Here is a 21,373-nt window from a genome sequence, read left to right as displayed (position 1 = left end):
GGATCTACCTACTTCGGGTCTCCTGAGAGCTGTTCTGTCACTCAATAAAGCTCCTCTTCACCTTGCTCACCCTCCAGTTGTCTGCATACTTCATTCATCCTGGATGCGGGACAAGAAATTGGGACCCATCAAATGGCAGGACTGAAAGAGCAGCAACACAAACAGGGTTTAAACATGCACTGAACCCCCTCCCCCACCCCACTGCTCACCATGTCAAGAAGGAAAGAAGAGCTTCGACCCTTCAGGGAGCCCAGATTTAGGGGCTCCCGAGCCAGGGCTGTAGCACCTTCTTTGGGGCTCTGTGGTTCCTGGCATTTCCAAGCTTTTGGGCACCAACGTATTCCCCTTGTTCAGGTGCCTGCAGTGGAAGCCACTTGTGGTACATCTGGTCCAGCCGCAGCCTCACACGGAGCTAGCACCTGTGCCAGCAGCTGCTTGCCCCACCATAGCAGCCAGCATACCTGGCTGTGTGCAGTGCCTGGACTGTGTGCTCACTTGCTCGCACATCCCTCACCGCTCTGTACCTGGCTCACCCTTGACAGGTGTGGGATCCAAGCCAGTAGTATAAGCTAAGCACAGCCTGCTGGGCCAAGTGGATGGAACGAGCCCGATGGGCCTGAGCAATACTTAGATGGGAGGCTCCGTCAGCCACAGAGGTTTCCATCAGGTGAGGCAACACCCCAAGGATCCCGTGACAATCCCACATTACCCTCCCGATTGCCCTGTGTGTGTGCACGTGTGCATATACAAACACACACACAGACACGCACACACACACACACACACACAAAATACAGGCTAATCCTTGAGGAAAGAAAGGCACAACTGGAACCTGTTATTGCACCATGAGCCTCTATGTTACTGCCTTGGCTCTGTGGGCACCAGTTTAAACAAACAGCATAGCCAATGCCAGAGGGGTGATATTTGCCAACAAGTGTTCAAACGCGTGTATGAAACTCAGCATGACAAGAACTTCAAAGGGGAGACCAGCTGTCCATCCTGTACCTGTGTCTCCAGTTTTCCCTCAGAAATCTCCTGATGTGCAAAGGAAGGTTCTTTGATCACTTGTGTGACAATTCCAAGTCACAAGTCAATAGTGGTTAATAAAACATCATTATGGCCTGAGTCAGTATGCAAAAGTTACATGCAATATTCAGCAAAACAAACACCACCAAAGAAATATGTCAAAATGATGTTCACACATTCTTTTAAAACATCTGTTCAAAAGTTTTAAGTGTAAAACTAAAAGGGACCCTTACAATAAAGTTTTATGAATCAAACAAAATTGCAAAGCTCCAAATGATTATAGATGTATATTTAAGCCTCCCTCCTCCAAAACAAAAAAACAAAAAAGGAACAAGTAAGTACATATCATTGTAGCAAGCACTGTGGATGAAGAGATGAAAGGCCATGAATCTTGGCTTCAAAGACGTCAGCACTTAATGGGACTTCTAAAAGTCCGTTTATAATCCAAAAATCTCCCGCTGCAGATGATGACTGAGGCCTAAAGAGTTAAAATGACTTGCCTGAGGCTGTGTAGTATGTCAGTCTGGATTAAAATAGTCTCTCTAATACCCAATACCAAATGCTTTCCTCTCTACCGCATTTCCTTGCCAAATATTCAGCATTCATGGTGAATGTTGACACAAATGATTTGCTTAATAGGTGGATAATAACATTGCTTCTAAACATAAATAATCCAAACAATTATATCCAGAGTCTACCTTCTTACTTAATTATTGTTATAGATAATATAAATTAAATCATTATTATTATTATCCTCATATTAGAGATGATTTTCAGAAGTGAACAAATGGGTAGGTGGCATTGTTAGGTGTGCATGCACATCCTAGTTGCAAGAGGCAAAAGTTCCAGCATTAGGCCTCCTGACATCTCCCCCACCACATCAGCATGCATGTCCCCAGATACTCAGTGTGGTAGTCTAGTCCACATCCATTTAGGTTGCAAATCAATTATATGATGTCATAAAATATCCTCAGATAATCTCGTCTTCTGAACAAAGCTGCACAGCCCACTAATGCCCACCAGTCTAACTATTACCTGTTGCTCAGCAGCCCAATTAGGGACCGTGACAAGATGACACCATTAGGTCTGTGCATTTCATACATGCAGTCCTCACTCTCCTTCCAGCTACAGAAACAAAGCCCATGGATTGCAAAGCCCCAAAGAACATACTGCCAACTAACAAATACAAAATACTGACCTTCACACAAGAGCCCGTGGGTGTTTGGGGACCAATTGCAAATGTATTTGTCCTCCAAAAGGTCATGGCTCTAATATCCTTTTCTTATCTGAATTATTTATCAACAGCAGGGAAAATATAATACCATAGACGTAACAAGAAAGAAAAAAAGCAAGCCTCTTTCAACTCCCTGGTTGCTTAGAGATATTTCTGTCCCTGACTCTAGAGTTGCCATGTTCACCCTGTAGATTTAGATGTGGAGGCCTTGTGATCAGACATGGGACATGGGTACTGAATTTCCTAAACGCTGTGTGTGAAGTGCCCCTCCCAAAACTCTGTTCCTCTTCTAGAAGGGATACTGTCCAGGTAATCACCATTAAGTCCTTGCTTTCCATTTATAGAAAAAACTTAGTAAAACCTTATTAGATCCCATAGCCAGACTTCTATCATCCTCATCTCTTAGGAAGACAGCCACGACCCAGAATCTGTGAAAGGAGTCTCTGAGGCTGTAAAACCCATGCACTTCATTCCACAAGACAGTACTAGAGATACTCACAGGATAGAGAAGGGCTGATTGGAGTTTACTGATTTAACAAGCATCCATACCTAATCCTAAGTCATCGAGCAGATGACTATTTGAAATTTTATTCCATAAACTTAAAAAAAATTAAATTAAAATAAAAAGGTGGATGCCTGACATCACCTGAAAAACTCTCCTCTGTGATCCTTTCATATACCTATGGTAGTAAAGAAATTAGACCTACTGCATTTACATAACTTACTAATGGGAAGAGATCTTTCCCCTGGTGGCATTTTTTTCCCAATGTTTTAGTTGAAGTAAAATATATATAATATAAACATAACATAATGGTTACTCTCTTAACCATTTTTCAGTGCACAATTCAGTGGTATTAAGCACATTTATATTGTACAGCCATCACCACCATCCATCTCCAAAACTCTTTTCATCTTGTAAAACTAATGCCCTATACCCATTAACAATAACTTTCCATGCCCCCATTGCTCCAGCCTGTGGCAACCACCATTTTACATTTTGTCTCCATGAATTTGATTACTCCAGGTACTTCATATAAGTGGAATCATGCAGTATTTGTCTATTTCTGACTGGCTTATCTTACTTAGGATAATGTTCTCTAGTCTCATCCACATTATAGCATGTATCAGAATTTCCTACCTTTTTAAAACTGAATAATATTCCATTATATGTCTGTATCACATTTTGCATATCCATTCATTCATTGATGGATACTTGAGTTACTTCCACACTTTACTGTCAATAATGCTGCCATGAATATGAGTGTGCAAATATCTCTTCAAGACCCTACTTTCAATTCTTTTGGGTATATACTCATAAGTGGAATTGCCAGATCATTTAATTCTATTTTCTATTTTTTTCTATTTTTAATTTTTGATGAACCACCAAACTATTTTCCATGGTGGCTACACCATGTTTACGTGCTCGCCAACAGTGCACAAGGGTTCCAGTTCCTCCACATCCTCACCAATACCTGTTATTTTCTGTTTCATGGCATTAAGTCTCTCATTTAGACCATTATTAGATTCACCCATAAATAACAACACACACACACACATACACACAATAATGAAACAAATGTAAACGGTAAAGAAAACAAGATTTAAGGAGAAAAGCTATAATAATCCACCAAAGAATAGAGTCAAGAGGAAAAGAGAGCTAGAAGAAAAGTCAAAATAAAATAAATCTTGTCCAAGTAGAGGTTGAATAAATTCAGAACTCCAGCTGGTTTGAGAGCTAAGCATGACAACATGTGAGTGCTACTTTGTAACGTGTCAGTTTTCTAAATCCTAAAAATAGATAGAGGGCACTACTCTCTGGTATCCCTCCTGGGTTTGGCTCCAAAGCTGTGAGCTGTTCCAACCTGCCCTAAAAAATAAACAGTTTGCTTGAGGCCAAGAAAAGCATTACACGGTAAATCTTGACTTGATTCCCTCCCCTGTACTGTATACCACTCAGCCTGGGTGGCCGTGATGTAACAGTCATTTACTACCACACTCCCCTGGCTGGGACAATAATTGTTCCCTCATCCCCCTCTCACACTGATAGTAAGGGATAAGGTCTGCCTCTTCTGATCAATGCCGCATTTTTATTATAACCAATTAAATGGACGATCTGCTTGAGGGTGACAGAGCTCTCCTAATGAGAAAAAATACTAAAGGTTTTGATGATTCACAAGTAAGATTTCTCCAGGCACATTTCTTCAACACTTCCTCAAAATTCAGAATCAAATGGCTTTAATCTGAAGATATTTCTGATGCCTTATATGTCTCTAACATCCCAGCTATTTGAAACTCCTAATACTTTAATACCTTCCCTACAGTCTGCTTATCAACGAGAATGGGAAAACAGATGCCAAAAGGGGGAAAAAATGCTAGTTCATCTAGGGAATACTCTTCAAATTTTAAAGGACAAATAATTCAGTAAGAAAATACAAATATGAAAGCCACATCTCATAAATGAGGCAAAGACTCACTTTAGAGCACCACTGTCTAGTTACAATGTGCTTTTCTGTAAAATAATTATGTGGGGTCCTTAAGACATCATGATATTTATTAAGATTACAGAGCTCTTTAACCTCCTATTTTTCCCTAAAATGTCCCTAAATAGAAAACATCAGACAAACTAAGACGCTCCCCTCCAGGAGTCCGTAAGCATGCATAGTCCCTGTGTTGGGCTGGTTGAGTTTTTGTTCTGTGACTCACTCTTTGTCCAAACAGGAAAAACAACGATCATCATGATAATACAGAAAGAAAAAAAAATGCAGGCATCTGTTAAAAACAAATGAAGACAGAGAGGCAACTGGATGTTAATACTTCTCTAATGTAGTAACGGCTATGATAAGATGTCCATATGAGAGAATATTTTTAACCATAAGCAAGTATATCTTTCAAATAATCTTATAATTTGGGCAATGCTTATGAAATAAGTAAAAAGAAAAAACTGAATATTGACCATTAGTGACAGTGTGATTTCCACAATGTAGACTACAAATGCAGGCATTGAAAACAGACATAAGATAAATACTCCCAAATGCAAAATGTTAATAGAGGTTGTCATCATTTTCCTCCTCCTCCCTGTCCTCCCCCTCCTCCTCTTCCTCCTCTTCTTCTTCCTCTTCCTCTTCTTCCTCTTCCTCCTCTTCCTCTTCTTCTTCTCGGATCATAGCTCACTGAATCCTTGAACTACTAGGCTCAAGCAATCCTCTTCCTCAGCTTCCTGAGTAGCTGGGACTACAGGCCCACGTCATAATGCCTGGCTAATTACACCTGGCTAATTTTTTAAATTTTTTTCTTTTGTAGAGACAGATTGCTGCTGTGTTGACCAGGCTGGTTTTGAACGCCTAGCCTCAATGATTCTCCCACTTAGGCCACCCAAAGTGCTGAGATTATGGGTGTGAGCCACCATAAAGCCTATTTTCTTCTTATTCTTCTAAATTTCTTAATGTTACTATAGTATTAATATACTATTTTTATAACTAGAAAAACCCTTTTTATAATTGTATTAAACTTGCTATTTTCTTTACCTGTCTCTCTGCGTGTTGCGAATTCCCTCTAAGGAAATTTCCTGAGTGCCAAAGACTCCATCCTGGTGTCCAACCTAGACCAGTCTTCTCTTGAAAACAATTTGTCCTATGACCACCCTTAAGGAATAACTAGATGCCAGCCAGCAGAGCTGATAAATGCCAAAAAGTGTTTGCAGTTTAATGGGCTTCCCTTCTCAGGGAACAAAGTTAAATTTTTAAAGGGAGCTAACAGAGCACATTCCAAAGCTCTGTTCTACAGCAAATCACAAACTAATGACTCTAGGAAGGTGATATTTCTCTTGAATTAAAGGAATGTATTCCTTTGTAGTTATAAACTCTGTTTTGAAGTGCACTTTACACTACATCATCTCCTTCTTAACTCATGAGCCTAAAGCATCTGACTCTAGGCTCATCTTCCCAGTCAACACTGTCTACACAGCCTGGGCTTCTCAAGGCAAGCGGCTTTCCAAATGTATCTTAAGGTCCCCTGTTATCCTTTTAAGTGCTTTAAGAGCTACTTAGTAAGGTGAGGGAGAAAAAGGAAATATGGTGAACAGGTCTTAGGGCTTCAATATTGAGTACCACCTAGGACTCAGTCATTGGGTTGGGCTTTCTTTCACATGATCAAACCTTAAAACCCAATCGTCTTACTTGGTGTTATAAACTGAGGCATGGAGCACTTAAAGAATCTGCCCAAGACTCCAAAGCTTGTAAGAGGCAGAGCTGTGGGTTAAATATGGATTCACTTGGTCATAAGCCCAAGCTATTTCTTTCTTTCTAACAATGGCTATTGCTTGCTGAACACATCGCATTCGCATTTTATTTATTTATTTATTTATTTATTTATTTATTTATTTATTATCTCAATAGGTTTTTGGACAACAGTAGGTGCTTGCTTACGTGAATAGGTTCTTCAGTGGTGATTTCTGAGATTTTGGTCTGAATGCACCCGATCTTGTCTGCATTTGCATTTTAAAGACATTTTCAAAACAGCTCTGATGGAGGTTATATTTGAGCTTCTGGAGTTACACAGCCTGCTATCCTATCCTATCTTTGAGCCTATGGAGTTACAATGTCGACTTTCCTATCTCTGCCTCACCACCATCTAGCCTACAGCTGTAGACAAGTTCCTTAACCTCCCACACCTTAACATAGATTCCTCATGTGTAGAGGTAGTAACGGCTAACAGTTATTGAGCGTTTACTCTATGCTGAGCTCTCTTCCAAGCACTTTACAAATATTCTCTCATTCACTCCTTGTAAGATTCTAGAAAGAAGATGTGCCCATTTCTCTGAAGATGATTTGAGTTGGTGCTATGAATAAATGCCCTACTTGGGGCAGAAACCCAGGCCTGGCTGATTCAGAGCCCTGTGTTCTTTCCATTTCTACACAGGTAACCTCCAGTTCACACTGTACATCAATAAAAATGGAGATGGATCTATTTCTCAAGCAACAGGCACAATTACTTCTCAATGCACTCCCACCTAACATCAAATTCAAACCCTTTCAGACACCCGTGGAAGGATAGAAAACATTTCCTCTCTACCAGTTAGTAATAAATGTCCTTTCTCCCAGTACCAATGCTCTTTCCCACAGCATTTAATGCCTGTAACTCACAATTTAGAACTCAGTTATATGCCTGATAAAATTATTCTACTTAAATGTAAATTTTATGTCTCCCAAAGAGACCATAATCTCCTAGAGGTCAGAAACCATATCTTACAGAATCATAGATTTAGAAAAGTAATAGTTTGTAAAATAATCCTTTTTTTTTTTTTAAGAAGCTGAACTCTCTTCAAAAGAAAGATTATTTAGAATCCAAGTTATTCTGACTGAAAACCATTGAGCTAGTTAAACCTTAAACTTTCAAAGTCCAAGAAAAATGTTGACATGATAACTTTCAGTGAGCTGGTGGTAGGGGGAAGACTGGAATGTATGTTCCCTGATTCTCATTCAGTGGTTGCTTTCCTATGGAAATACTGGGTCTTTTCAGGCTCCCCTTAGTATCTCTCTTTGTCTTGGCCCTGATCCAGAAAAATCTGGACCAACTGCCTTGCTTCTGAAAACCCTTCATAGAAAGCTTATGAGAAGTAGTGTGGTAGGACTCCACTATCAGATCAGCTGCCAGGAAGAACACAGCATCTGAAATGTCTGAATGTTTTTATTCCCCCAAAACTCATGTTAAAATCCTAACCCCTAGGGTGATGGTATTAGGAAGTGGGGCCTTGGGAGTGATTAGGTTATTAGTGCCCTTATAAAGGAGACCCCAGGAAGATTTCTCACCCCTTTCATCATGTGAGCACACAGTAAGAAAACATCATCTGGCCAGGCACAGTGGCTCACCCCTGTAATCCCAGCACTTTGGGAAGCTGAGGCAGGCAGATCACCTGAGGTTGGGAGTTCAAGACCAACCTGACCAATATGGAGAAACCCTGTCTGTACTAAAAATACAAAATTAGCTGGGTGTGGTGGTGCATGCCTGTAATCCCAGCTACTTGGGAGGCTGAGGCAGGAGAATCGCTTGAACCCGGAAGGTGGAGGATGCAGTGAGCTGAGATCGCACCATTGCACTCTAGCCTGGGCATCAAGAGCAAAACCTGTCTCAAAAAAAAAAAAAAAAAAATCATCTGTGAGGAACAGGCCCTCACCAGACACCTAATCTGCAGGCACCTTGATCTTGAAATTCTTAGCTTCCAGAACTGTGAGAAAGAAATTCCTATTGTTTATAAGCTACCCAGTGTCAGGTATTTCATTACAGCCGCCTGAATTAAGACAGCACCATAATTGCAAGTGGCCTTCAGTTGCCATATTGGCCTTGCAGATTCTCCAGGAACATGAAGCAAATCCATTGCTTTTAATCACTTTAGTTCAGAACTATAATCTATGTCACAAAAGATGAAAGACATTATCTCTACCAGGTCATAAATATATATTTTTTTAATTTACTGAGGTAACATTTAAGAGACTTTGGGGGGAAAAAAAACTCAATGTCACCTTTGTCTAGCATTTTCTGCTTTCTAATATTTTAATAACACTTTTCTCATAATAATATGTATATAGGTTCATTGTCTTATATTTCTTTCTACAGAAAATTTAGAAAATATATAGAGTATAAAGAAAAAGTATCATGTTTAACCATTCACTCAGAGATACCCTCTGTTCTCTGTTTATTTGGGAAGGAGTGTGAGGATATTTCCTGTCTGTGTTTCTATGTGTCTGTGCTTGCATGTGTATATGCATATGTATTCATACATATTTTTTATTATTTGAAGTGAAAAATAAAACACATACTTGCTTAAATCATGTTAGATGATGAGACTTTTCCATTGACACATAATATTCTTTTAAATTTTAATATGCATTTTGTTCCACTATATGGATTTATTGTCATTTATTTAATCGAATTTCCATGAGTTTATATTTACGCTGCTTCCAGTTTTTTTTCTTACAAATAATAAATGGAATAAATGGCCACAATGAAAGTCTTCTTACATAAATAATTGTGACTGATTGTTTTCTTAGGATAAGTTACTATAAATAAACATTTCTAGGCCTTTGGCTATAAACTGTCAAGTTAGCCTCAAGAAAGGTTGTATCAATTTACGTTCTCATCAGTGATGTATGAAAGTGCTGAATTCCTGAACCTTCTCCAGAAAAGGGTGATTGACATATATGTCTATCTATATATGTGTATCCATATATCTACACACAGATAGTCACACACATAAATTTAGTATAACTGCTATCTAATTTTCATTTTCATTTGCATTTCTTTTTATTAATCCTAAGCTTGAAACATGTTTTCAAAGCTGTTAATATACTCTAACAATTGTGGATCTACACATACATGGAAACGCACACACACACACACACACACACGCTGGCACACACATCTTCCTTGACAAAGAAACCCACATTTTGTTTAGATGTAAGTTATCCAAGTACTACAAAAGAAGCTGGGATCTGCCCAAGCCTCAGGGGATAAATCTTGATTCTATTTATCTTTCTAAGGTACATTTTATGAATAGGTAGGTCAAACTATTTTTGTTAATGAGACATGACAATAAATCTGTTGAGGTTTTTAATAAAGTTACTCTTATTTTTAAAAAGGGACGGTGAAAAGGGAAATCACTTTTCCCTTCTGACTTTGGGACATGGTTAAGTCAGGATTTGATGCTTGGAGTAACTTCACTGTTTTGAGATCTTGAGGGGAGCTAGATCAAGTTCCAAAACTATCATACTGAAAATAACCAAGTAAAAAGTTAGAAAGAATCTGTTTCACTGAGGATTTCATGGAGCAGCTGAATTAACTATTTCTGAAAAACCTGTCCCCACAGTCATTGTGTTATGTGAGAATTTGTCATTTAAGCCAGTTGAGTCATTTGATGTTATTCTGTTTTTTTTTATTCTTTCAGCTAAACTCAGTCAAACTGATATACGTACACTGTGTCACTTTATCCTTTAACAACCCTGTGAGGATGTACAGTGAATACTGATGAAGAAGCAGAGAATTTAAATAGCTTTCTGATTCACAGAGTAAATAAGTGACATAATCAAAGCTTGCAACCAGTAGAATTTATACACTAGACTTTAACCATGAGAATTTATAGCTTTCATTTTGGCCAAAGAATAGTTAGTATATATTCTCAATTATCTTAGCAAAAGAAAACAAAATCTTAAGACACTTCACTATACTTCTAAAAAGTACAGAAATAACAATAGACAGATAGATTAAATAGATAGATAGATAGATATGCATGTACCATGTCTTTAAGATAGAAATAAAGAATATAAGATAAAACACTGGTTGTTAAAGAGAAATGTCCATTCATTGTATGACCTGAATGTGGATAGAGTGGAGCTGCAAGACCAGCCTCAACAATTTTGTAAGTGCTAAAGCATCCTTAATGAAACTCCTTTATGAGAAGGCCTTATTGTGATTCTGAATGCACAAATCTAACAATAGAGTGTACAGAAATATTAACAAGGCTTTTATGATGAATTTGGGTCAAGGGCAACACAGTACTAAATAGGTTTGTTCACAAACACCCTAGGGGCAAGCTCTATCATTGATCCTGGTTGTTCTGCAACAGCCAAAGTGGTTCAGGTCCTTTATAACACATGTAGGAATAAAAAGGAACTCCCACTTAAACCCAACAAAACAATCAAACACTAGACATGTCTTTCAGACTTATTTTCATCATGAAATTTCAAGGTAAATGAGCTTTGATAGTCTCCCTAAGATATATGCGCTGGATTTAATAAACCCTAACATTATTTTAACACTACTATCACTAAATGAAATAAATATGTGGTCTTTGGCTTTTCCAGTACTACATATGGAAAACTAAAATTGGTCTGGAAAAACAAACTTTCGATGAATTTTTATACTATAATCCCTCTTTAGAGGGACCTCTTAATTTTTTTCTGTTTCGTTCTTTTATTGACTTCATTTTTTGTATATGTGATAGGTAGAGAAGTCCAGTCACAAAAGAGTTTGTGTAAGTGATGAAAGTTTCTATAATTTCTTCAATTCAACTTGAATGGTTGTGAGCTCCTATTCTTCTGAGATAGTGGGGTCACTGAAATGTCTCAGTCATTTTAAGTGTTCCCCACTTCCATCAGGCTCTATCATGGCTCTAGAGGACCCCCAATAACCAAGGCATTGGCACAGAAGAAGCTCCCTAATCCTCAGCCCATGGAACACAAAGTCACCATAGATATGCTCCATTTGTCTTTAGGGCGCTTTCAGGCAATGCAGCAGCAATGTCACAGTTAAAGATTCAACATCTTCCCATGAGGCCCTATCTATAGAGATACCTCACAGTCATTGTCTATCCAGCGTCTTATACATCTCAGAGTGCAGCTTTGGAAGCAGGACCCCTCCTCCAGGAACCATCCAAGTCCCTGCTTCATGACTTCCTGAACTCCACATTTCTCACCACCAGTTCTAGGGAATCTTTTTTTTCATCTACAAAATACAGTGGGCAATTCATCTCCCTTCCCATTTCCCTCTGATATTCTCTCCATACTCCAACCCTCTCTGTTCTTCTGTTCTATGCTAAAGCAGTGGCTCTTGACCTTGACTGGACATTAGAATTACTTTTAAACAAGCCCACCAAAGCTGGGTCCCAACCCCAGAACAGCCAAAAATGAAAATCTCTGGGGATAGATCCCAGATTCCAAGTGATTCTACCCTGAGGTGAGAATTGAGAATCTCTGCCATAAAGAATTAGGATTTTGGAATCCTGCTTTTGGTACAGTAGCATTCCTCCTCTGAGGGCATAGGGAAGGAGGGTAACAGAGCCAATTATCTATTTATATGAAACGAAGAAAAAAAGAGAGAAATTCCAGCCATACAAATCAAAACAACAGATAAATAACTATCACCAGACCTTCTAGGTTGGTTTTGAAATATGCAAAAGTAGTAGCACATGCTTTATTTTGACTTTTCTTGTTCAATATATCAATAAACAGTTTCTGGTTATCTTTAACAAGCAAAAAATAGCTTTGCATTCTATAAAGCATTTCATATAGCATATTTTTACTAAAGTAAAATAGTCTAGAAGCCTGTGACCTGTTTCATTCTTATAAATGTATCACCTCTTCTGAGACTGAAAGCCAAGCAATTGTCCTGTAACTTGTCCCTTAATGCTGCCACACAGCCAACAGTAAACAAGGACAATCATTCTGACAAAAGTACATGGTATGGGCCTGAAAGATAATGATGTCAGTGGAAAATTTACCATTTTGCTCAATCAGGTTGCAGAATGTTCTGTTTTAGTTCCATTTCATGTGGCTCTGCTAAATGAGAAAATATCAGATATCTCATATTTGAAGATATTCTCTATTTCATCAATATAATTGACCAAAATTATAATAAAATTTCATCAAAAATATTTGTATAGTTCATCTTGGGAGTAAAGCATATTCCAGAGACCTAGCCTGACATTTCTAACAACTAACTATTACTTTTAAGGCATTTAAACTGTTGTCTAACCTCTTTTCATTATAGGGTACTTAATTCAAACCATTAAATTAATAGGCTGTTATATCTAAGTCTTTAAGTTTTCTCTGACTATTTCAAACATAAACTTCCTTTAAGGTTTCTTCCATTCCACTATCAAGAAAATAAAAATCCTTTTAGCAAGGTAATAGAGATCACATGGGATATTTGTTATCTCACTTGTTCCCTTTATTTCTTACCTTCATGGGAAGCTTTTGGCATAAAAATGAATGCTTACCCATTACTGTCAAGTATTCGTCTTATCGCTGCATGCTTTTGTTGTAAATCACAAATATCTTCCTTTAAAACTGCCTGCGTATCTAATGATAATGTCTTATCAAACAGCCAGAAACACAGGGAGTTTAGTTGGGGATAAATGAAAGTCAGAGGCCAATAAATCAAGCTGGTTGACTATTCCAAAAACCAAAAGCATACGGGGGAGAGAAGAAAAACCCCTCCTCCCTGTAACACCTCCATTTCAGGGACCTCTTCCAGTTTCAAAATTCATAAAAGAGCAAGAGCAACTAAGGGATCTCTTACAAGAAACAACGCAATTTCAATTCACATGAAAATTCCAAGGCTAAAAACTCCCCCAAGGGTCAAAGGCCAAATGTTTTAGATTTCGCCCTTTCAAAGGCCACGGGAGACGTCCCTACAAAAAAGTACAGAGCTCCATATATAACACATAATCATGTCAGGGAAACCCCAGTCCCCAGGGAGGTAATGATTAAGTTACAGCACACTTTTAAGCTCTAGATAATTATTCTCAATGTCGAACTCTTGGAGCTTTATTATCCCATATATATAATCCTTTTTTTTTTTTTTCAATTTTTAGCAAGAAAAAGGTTGGGTAAGAGCTAAAGTTTCCTGTTCTGTGTAATGCATTGCCTTTCTCCTCCATCATGCTTAGCATCCACTGTCTCAGGTGTAGTCTTCTGAAAGGACCATGGCTGTCAGCACAGAATTGGGAAAGACTAGTTTGGTTTTCCTTCTTTAAAACTTGTCAAGTAGTAATAACTACCACAGGGTGAAACATCCAATACTGAACTAAACTACTAAGATTTCAAAGAGGGACTGATTCGGCAAGCAATATTTTTGATGGTGAATGAACATTTGAGTTTTCTCATTTGAAGATATTGCCTAATTAACAAACCATAAACTCTCTTGGCACAGACATTATTTTTTAATAATCTCGGTGACCATCTTTTATAACACTTGTGACAGACACTAACTGAATATTTCATACATAGTAAAATAATTAATTAATCAATCATCCAATAAATCAATGAATCACCAAAGCTGATATATCTTCTTTAACTTTAGGCTTCCTATTTTTGGTTGAATAGAATTTTTCAGTATGACTACTGACTTCTAAAAAGTGAGTAGCAAAGCTAAATGATATAAAACAGCAAAAGAAAGGAAAAAAATATGACCTTGACATGGTTATAAAACCAACTGAACAGTGTCAGCAGGTACTGATTGATTTGAGAAGAGACTAGAATGGTCTTTGGAAATAAGGAATGTCAATAATGGAAATGCTATATCAGGATCCCGAGTCAAATAAAGGAATGCCTTTAGGCCTGTCAATTTCTCCCAGCAAATTATCATCTGGCAATGAAACATTTGAAAAGACATTTTATAGTGGCAGATATCTATCACACACCTCATCTATTACACAGGCAAATGACCACTAAGGGAAGGAAGTCTTCTTTGCCTATAAAAAATGGCAGAGATTATGGGTAGGGACATAATATATCTTGGAGAGTACAGAGCACATTTGGTCTAACAAGCTTATTTTCAGGACACAAAATAAACGTCAGCATTCCAAAGACTCAAGCTTACTATGAAAGTGTCTAATGAAGGTCCTTGAATCTGGCCTAGAAGCTCTCCTCCTGTCTTCTGTCTCCCATCCATATTCCCCATTGTAAATCCCTAACATAGTATAGTCATTGCATGCTAGCATGCCTCAGTCAATTCCCACAGCTCCCCATTGCTTTCAGAAAACCTTTCAAACACTTCATCTTGGCAATCAAGGGCCATTTTTCATTGTATTTTGCTTGCATTTCTATCATAGCACTTAATACAATGTGCCTAATATTGTAATTAATTTTTGAGAATACCTACATAGCTTATGAACTGCTGTTGAAAAAAGGTTATCCTAATCAACAGCTACTCATGTCAAAATAAACCATATTTGTTGGCAATCTGTTAGTATCACTCACTATATAGGCATGGGTACCATTTGCCAAATATTTCTGGTTCTCTACCACTCCAGGAATGAGGTAGGACAGTATTCTCTCATCCCTTTGTGGATGGATGGAGCTAGTGATTAGTTCTAGTCAATGAGTTATAAGTAGATGTGATTTGTGTCACTTCCTGGTCAGAACATTTAATGGCTGATGGAGGGCCTCCAGGATCTCTTTTCCCTGTCTTGGTGACTGGAAATGTTCACTATAGTAACCATTCCAACAGCTTGCATCCCAAAGTGAATATGGTATGCAGAACGCCTCTGTTGATCAGGAATAGACAAATAGCATAAGCAAAAAATAAAATTTATCTTAAGTCACTTATATTTAGAACATCCAACAGAATGTTCTGAACATCTACAGAACATCCTATCCTTACTGATAAAAGTGCTATGATAAATACTTTCACATATATTAGTTGACGTTCACTATAACCTGTGGGTATGACAGATGTGAGCAATATTTTATAAATGAGGTTTTCAAAAGTGAAAAATTTGCCCAAAGTCAAGTAGCTTTATGCATTATTTCATTCAACAAATGTTTATTGAGCACTGCTTTGTGCCAGGTAATGTTCTAAGTAGTCAAGGTATGTAGAGAACAAAAGGAAAAAGGCCCCTGCTCTCAGAGTTTACATTCTAGTGGAAACAGACAGATAAAAGAATCATTTATAAATAAGAAAATTCCAGATAATAATATGTATTACTCAGAGAACTAAAATCAGGTGGTATGACAGAAAACAACAGAGTGGCTATTTATATTGATCATGGAAAGCCTCTCTGAGGCTTAGGCTAAGAGGTAAATGAGAAGAGAGCTCAATACACAAATATCAAGAGGAAAAAGACTTCCATAAAAGGGCAATAGCTCATGCAAAGGTCTTAACAAACAGAAACAAGCTTGGACATGGAGAAAAAGACAAAGGTCAGCGTGGCCATGTCATAATGGACAAGGAAAGAAACGGTAAAAGATAGAAGGGAAAGAAGGAAAACCACGTAGGGTTATATATTGAAATAAGAAACAGGGATTTGATTTTCCACGTAATGAGACACTAGATCAAAGTTTTAAGTAGAGTTGTATGATTTCTCTTTTTAAAAAAATTGCTCTGTCTGCTGTGTGAAGAATGGGTTATGATGGAACAAGACTGGAACAGAAAGTCCAATGTGATGGCCATGGCTGAAGTCCACTAAGATGGTAATAGGTGATATAGACAGAAGTGGACGGACTTAGGACAAGATGTAAAGGGTAGCATCAACAAGACAGATGCATGGATTGAAATTGGAGGGGTGATCAAGTGTAACCCCTGGGGAGAGGAAGGAGTTATCTCTAAATTTTTGGCTAGAAAAATTGGGTAAATGGTGCTTTTGCTGGAATGGGAGAAGTTGGGAGAGAAGGAGGTTTGTAGAAGTGGAAAGAAATCAAGTTCTGTCTTATCCATGTTAAGCATGAAATTCCTACTAAGCATCTATGTGTACATGTCAAGTTGAATATATAATTCAGAAGTTCATAAAAAAGATTGGAACTGGAGCGATACATTTAGGAGTTGTTGACATAAAGATACTATTAAAGCTCTAAGATTGATGAAGGCATCTAAAAAGAACCTATAGGTAAACAGGGGAAGGGGACCAGAGTAGAACCGGAGGGTACTCTAACCTTTCAGAAGTCAGCAGCACAAGAATAGCTGGGGACATTGGACAAGAGTGACAAGTGACAAAGAGGGAAAACCAGGAAATAGGATGGCACAAAAGCCAAGAAAACATGTGCTTTAAAGAGCAAGGTGTGGTCAGCCCTGCTAAATGCTGCTGAGATAAGAACACTGGCTTTAGCAAAACAGAGTTCATAAATGGCCTTAATAAATGTATCCTCTGCAGAATGGTGAGTATGGAAGTCTGACTGGAGAGAGGTGAGGAGCATATGTGAGCTGAATAAATGTAAGGTGAGGACAATAACCACAGGCAAATTAAGAAGTTTTGTTGTGAGGAAAAGCACAAAAATAGAGCAGCAGGTTGAAAGAAATCTGGGATCAAAGGAAGGCTTTTTAAAGAAAAAAAAACCTCACCTATTTTGTGACCTATGAAAATCCACCGTCCTCATCAAGATTTCTGAAATTCCTGAGAGGAGGCAGTGATGATAATGATGTGTGTGTATATTAGTAAGTGTATGTAGGTGGGGGCAGCAGAAAGAACTGTAACAATGGTTACTTGATAATCTTTACCTCTGTGGTCCCCACATCCTAAATGCACTGGTATCCTTTCTGTTGTCCACCATGTTAACTTACATTCTAATAGGGGAGGGAGGGCGGTTCTCATGAGGCATTCAGGGTGGGAAGACTTTATTGAAGATTTGAGGGTAATAAGGAAAACTCACATAGCATACTGTATGGCAAAACAATAAAAAAAAACTCACATAAAATATTTCTTCTCTTAAAAACCCTTTCAGCTATCCTACTATTGGGTGGTTTTCACCAGCCCTCTGTCCTCCACAGCACCCAGCCTTCTGTTCTCTGACTGGTTCCTCTCCCCTCCTTTCTTTCTCTCTTTTGTTCTGTCTTTTGTGTTCCCTCTTAGGCACACACACAACAAAACAAAAAAATGTGTGTGTGTGTGTGTGTGTGTGTGTATGTTTTTGATGTAGACTTTTCCTGCAGAGCTATTTACTCTTTTCTGTGTAGGGGGGAGAAGGGCACTTGGGTGCCCACTGATACCCACACTGTTACCTTCTATTCCAAACAACATAGTTCCCTTTCTAAAAGTAGTTGTGGAGCCAGTTCTTAAGATAACAAATTTTCCATCTTGTTCCGTATATAAACCACCAGACAGAGCGCCTATCCTATTAAGGCATTCGACAAGCGCCAGCTCTTGCCTTCCTTTCTCAGTGAGGAAGTCCGAGCAAAGTCAAGCGTTCTGATAGAATTTCAACAAGGTCTTCCACACAGCAGGGCCTTAATTAATGTTTATTAAGTTGCATAATATGGTGCTCTTGGGCTAGGAGGATATTCACTGGCTTCTTCTAATCTTAGGGTTAAAAGACGTTAAGAGCCACATTTACTATTAAGAACAGAGTGATAGGCCCTGTAACTTTACAGCTTTTCAGCAAGTGTTTGTTTATTGGTCTGAAAAAGTTTTGATCCTTTAAAACACTGAAATCCTAGCACACTATGTTTATGCAGTCTCTCTCTTCTTTTCCTAAGAGTATTAATTATAATATGTAAAAGACAGATAAGTGAGATGTGACTTTATGTGGTCCTCAGAAACCTGAGTCAATCTGAACTCTCCAGCCCTTCACCCAAAGAATGGTAACTTATAAATAGACATCACTGGCAAAGAAATTCGGACATACTAACATGTGCCCTTAACGTTTGCAACTTTTTGCACTTCTGAAAAGGTCATTCAGAAAAAAAAAGTACATTAAAAAATAGCAGTATTATATTCTGAGTAAAGAATCCACTTTTTATATACCAACGTGATTGGAACAAAGAGAAAGATGCAGACATCAGGAAAAGTTACAACATGATCGAAATCTTGGGTTCAAGGGACCCTTTTCTTATAACTTACAGATTTGGTATTTAAACACATTTGGTCCAAGAGAAGAAAAACTTGGAATCTTCTACCACCCTTATCCAATTTACTGTTCATGTCTGTATGTACATGATTGAAAATACATTGGAAAGCCAAACCAAATGCCCCATAAAACCAGCGCTACTCCAACAGAGCCAGTGACCACTTTAGTGCTAAGGGATATAGAAAGAGGTGGGACACAGACAACAAGCATATATTAATTAAATACAGTTTTGACTGGCTCCCATATACCTAAACTTTGACCACCAAGTACTCCCTGTCACCTCTTTAAATTTAATCCTTGTCTTTCCCAGTGGGAACAAAGTACATTTTCTTATCTACAAAAACATCTCATCATGATGAAATGAAAATAATTGATACTTTCTATTTTTAGAACTAGTATATCTAACTCCCTCAGTGTTACTATTGGCAACTGGGACTTCAGTTTCAAATCACACACCCATGTATGCAAGCACACACACACAGAGGCAGAAATATTGGGAGTGGAAATCAATTATGCAGATAATTTCTTTATTATTGCTTTTTTCTCAAAAGGTGGGGGTGAAGTAATAAAGAGAAGAACTATTTAGATAAAAATAGTACTTTGTGCACTAGGAATTAAATGTAATAACACAGACATGGTGCAGAGAATGGATGAATTAAAAAAACAACACTGCTTCTTAAAGCTCACCTGTACAGGAGAAGTCATCCACACGAATGTATCCTGGGACGCAGTCACAGCGATATAACCCAGGAAGGTTGACACACACAGTATTGGCATGACAGTAATGCATCTTAGCTGCACACTCATCAATATCTGAAGGAAAAAAAATAAGTAAGATCATGGTTAGCAAAATAATGGAACAACAGTGTAATCATTTTGCAGACAAATTACAAAAGATAAATGTCCATAGAAGCCAAGAGAAAAAGTAGCATGCATTAAACACAAAAGCTTAGGTGAAAATTCAGCTTGGTACGTTAGATCCCATCCTGAGCTGAAAGTGTTTCCAGAACGATGCATGGTGAGACAAAACAGGTAAGAGCCCAAGAAGTATGAAGAATGAATTTACAACTATTAGTTTCTTACCAAGGAGAATACTCTTTTTAAATGTCCAAATTCAAGGAGTTCTGTGTCCACTAAGTTGATATCAATGAATATTTATTAGGTGTCCACAGCACATGGTATAGCTTTTATCAGAGGGATCAAGGGAATCCAGCCCCTCTCTGCTTGTATGTCTTACTAAGACATGCTTCAATCCATATGCTACAAAATAATGGTGTAGCTAGTTTCTCCCATGTTGTACTATGAATATAGACAACTGCTGTTGCCTGATGCAAATTAATGTCTCTCATCCTTTGACCTGGAGCTCCTCCCCATGTGATAGAATAATGGGCTGATTCAACAAAAAGTCTTGTTCTTTTTGGGATGGAGTTCAGATCATCACCTGCTTTCTCATAAAAGTTCGTGATAGGGATTAAAATAACCTACAACCTTAAGCACATAGTTTAGCCTTTTCTGGAGATTGTTTTCAAAAACAGATTTATGTTCCTTTTACTCAGACTGCTTGTGTGTGATGGTTAGAGAAAGAAGGACATGAGTACATCATGGGAATCCAAGATAGAAAATGTGAGCTCTAGTTCTGGTTCTGCTGATTAATAGTCTATGACTTGCATTCAACTACTCTAGGTCCAAGTATCTTCATCATTTTGTCCCAATGGTCAATTCTGAACCCAATGTTTTATATCTGTAAAGATATTATCTAATTCAATCCATATGCAATCCCATGAGCAAAATACAAACACTACTCCCGTTTTATAGTCTAGAAAACTGGGGCTTAGAGAAGTTAAATATCTGGCACAAAGTCATCCTGTTAGAACATGCTAGACCTGGGATTTGAATTCAGAAGTTGTTTACTATTATTTACTTCATGAAAGCTTCTTGAAAATGGTGATTAGTCAAATACAGTATTTCTATTACAATAATCATTAGAGCTTTAATATTATTAATGTACAGAAACCGAGGATAAAAATGGCTACATTGAGTCACTAGGAAACTCATTAATCTATTTATCTTAAAAGTAAGTTGATTTATTTCCTAATAAAATGTATTGAAATAACATCAGATTCTTTTCAGAGCTAAAGATCTGACAGCCTATAAATAAAAGTTATTGTGAGGTCATTGAGATCTAAGAAGGAGACCCACAGTTAGCAAGACTTTCATAACCATGAAATAAGAACAAAACACCAGAAATCAGTGAAATAACTCAGGCAATCAACTTCCGGCAGGCCAGCCACAGAGGTTGCTTCCTGGGGAACTCAACTTCCACCAAGAATCCTGATGAAGGCAAGGAATTATTACAGTCAGACCACTGGAATCCAAGAGATGGAAAACTAAAAGAAGGAGTCATAGAGTAGTATGGTGACACTGAGATTTTAGAAGTGATTTAGTTATTTTTGCTTATAAGGTCTTTGGTAGGACGATGAAAGGTTGGGTGAAAATAGGCATAACAAGTGAGAGGCTGGAAACAAGAAGAGAAGCCAGGTATTAGAGAGGGCTGCTTGACATTAGTGTGTTGTTCATAAAATATTACCAGTGTTCCACTCTCTGGGCACATAGCACAATTGTATTTCCCCATCCTTTTAAAATTTAAGCATGGTTTAAATTAATCTCATGATTGATCATGAAATCTGAGTGGAAGCATATCACTTCTAAGTGGAAAGATTAAGAGCCAGCATCCAGCTTACCACATTTTCTTGTTTCTGCCTTGTAACCCATGGAAGCAAAG

At 38.0% G+C, this 21,373-nt stretch overlaps 1 protein-coding gene across 2 annotated transcripts in view; it reads right to left on the bottom strand.

Annotated features, from left to right (window-relative positions):
- Positions 1 to 21,373, bottom strand: part of NELL1 (neural EGFL like 1) — a 914,558-nt gene that overhangs the window by 447,550 nt on the left and 445,635 nt on the right. For both annotated transcript variants that reach the window (XM_019037681.4, XM_019037682.4), the window contains exon 13: positions 19,279 to 19,404. In XM_019037681.4, coding sequence (XP_018893226.3) covers positions 19,279 to 19,404 — 126 coding nt within the window. The remainder of the gene's footprint in view (positions 1 to 19,278; positions 19,405 to 21,373) is intronic.

The sequence above is a fragment of the Gorilla gorilla genome, chromosome 9 (assembly GCF_029281585.2).
Source record: "Gorilla gorilla gorilla isolate KB3781 chromosome 9, NHGRI_mGorGor1-v2.1_pri, whole genome shotgun sequence".
NCBI lineage: Eukaryota > Metazoa > Chordata > Mammalia > Primates > Hominidae > Gorilla > Gorilla gorilla.
Note: the sequence above shows the minus strand (reverse complement) of the source record. Positions and strands in the feature narration are given on the sequence as shown.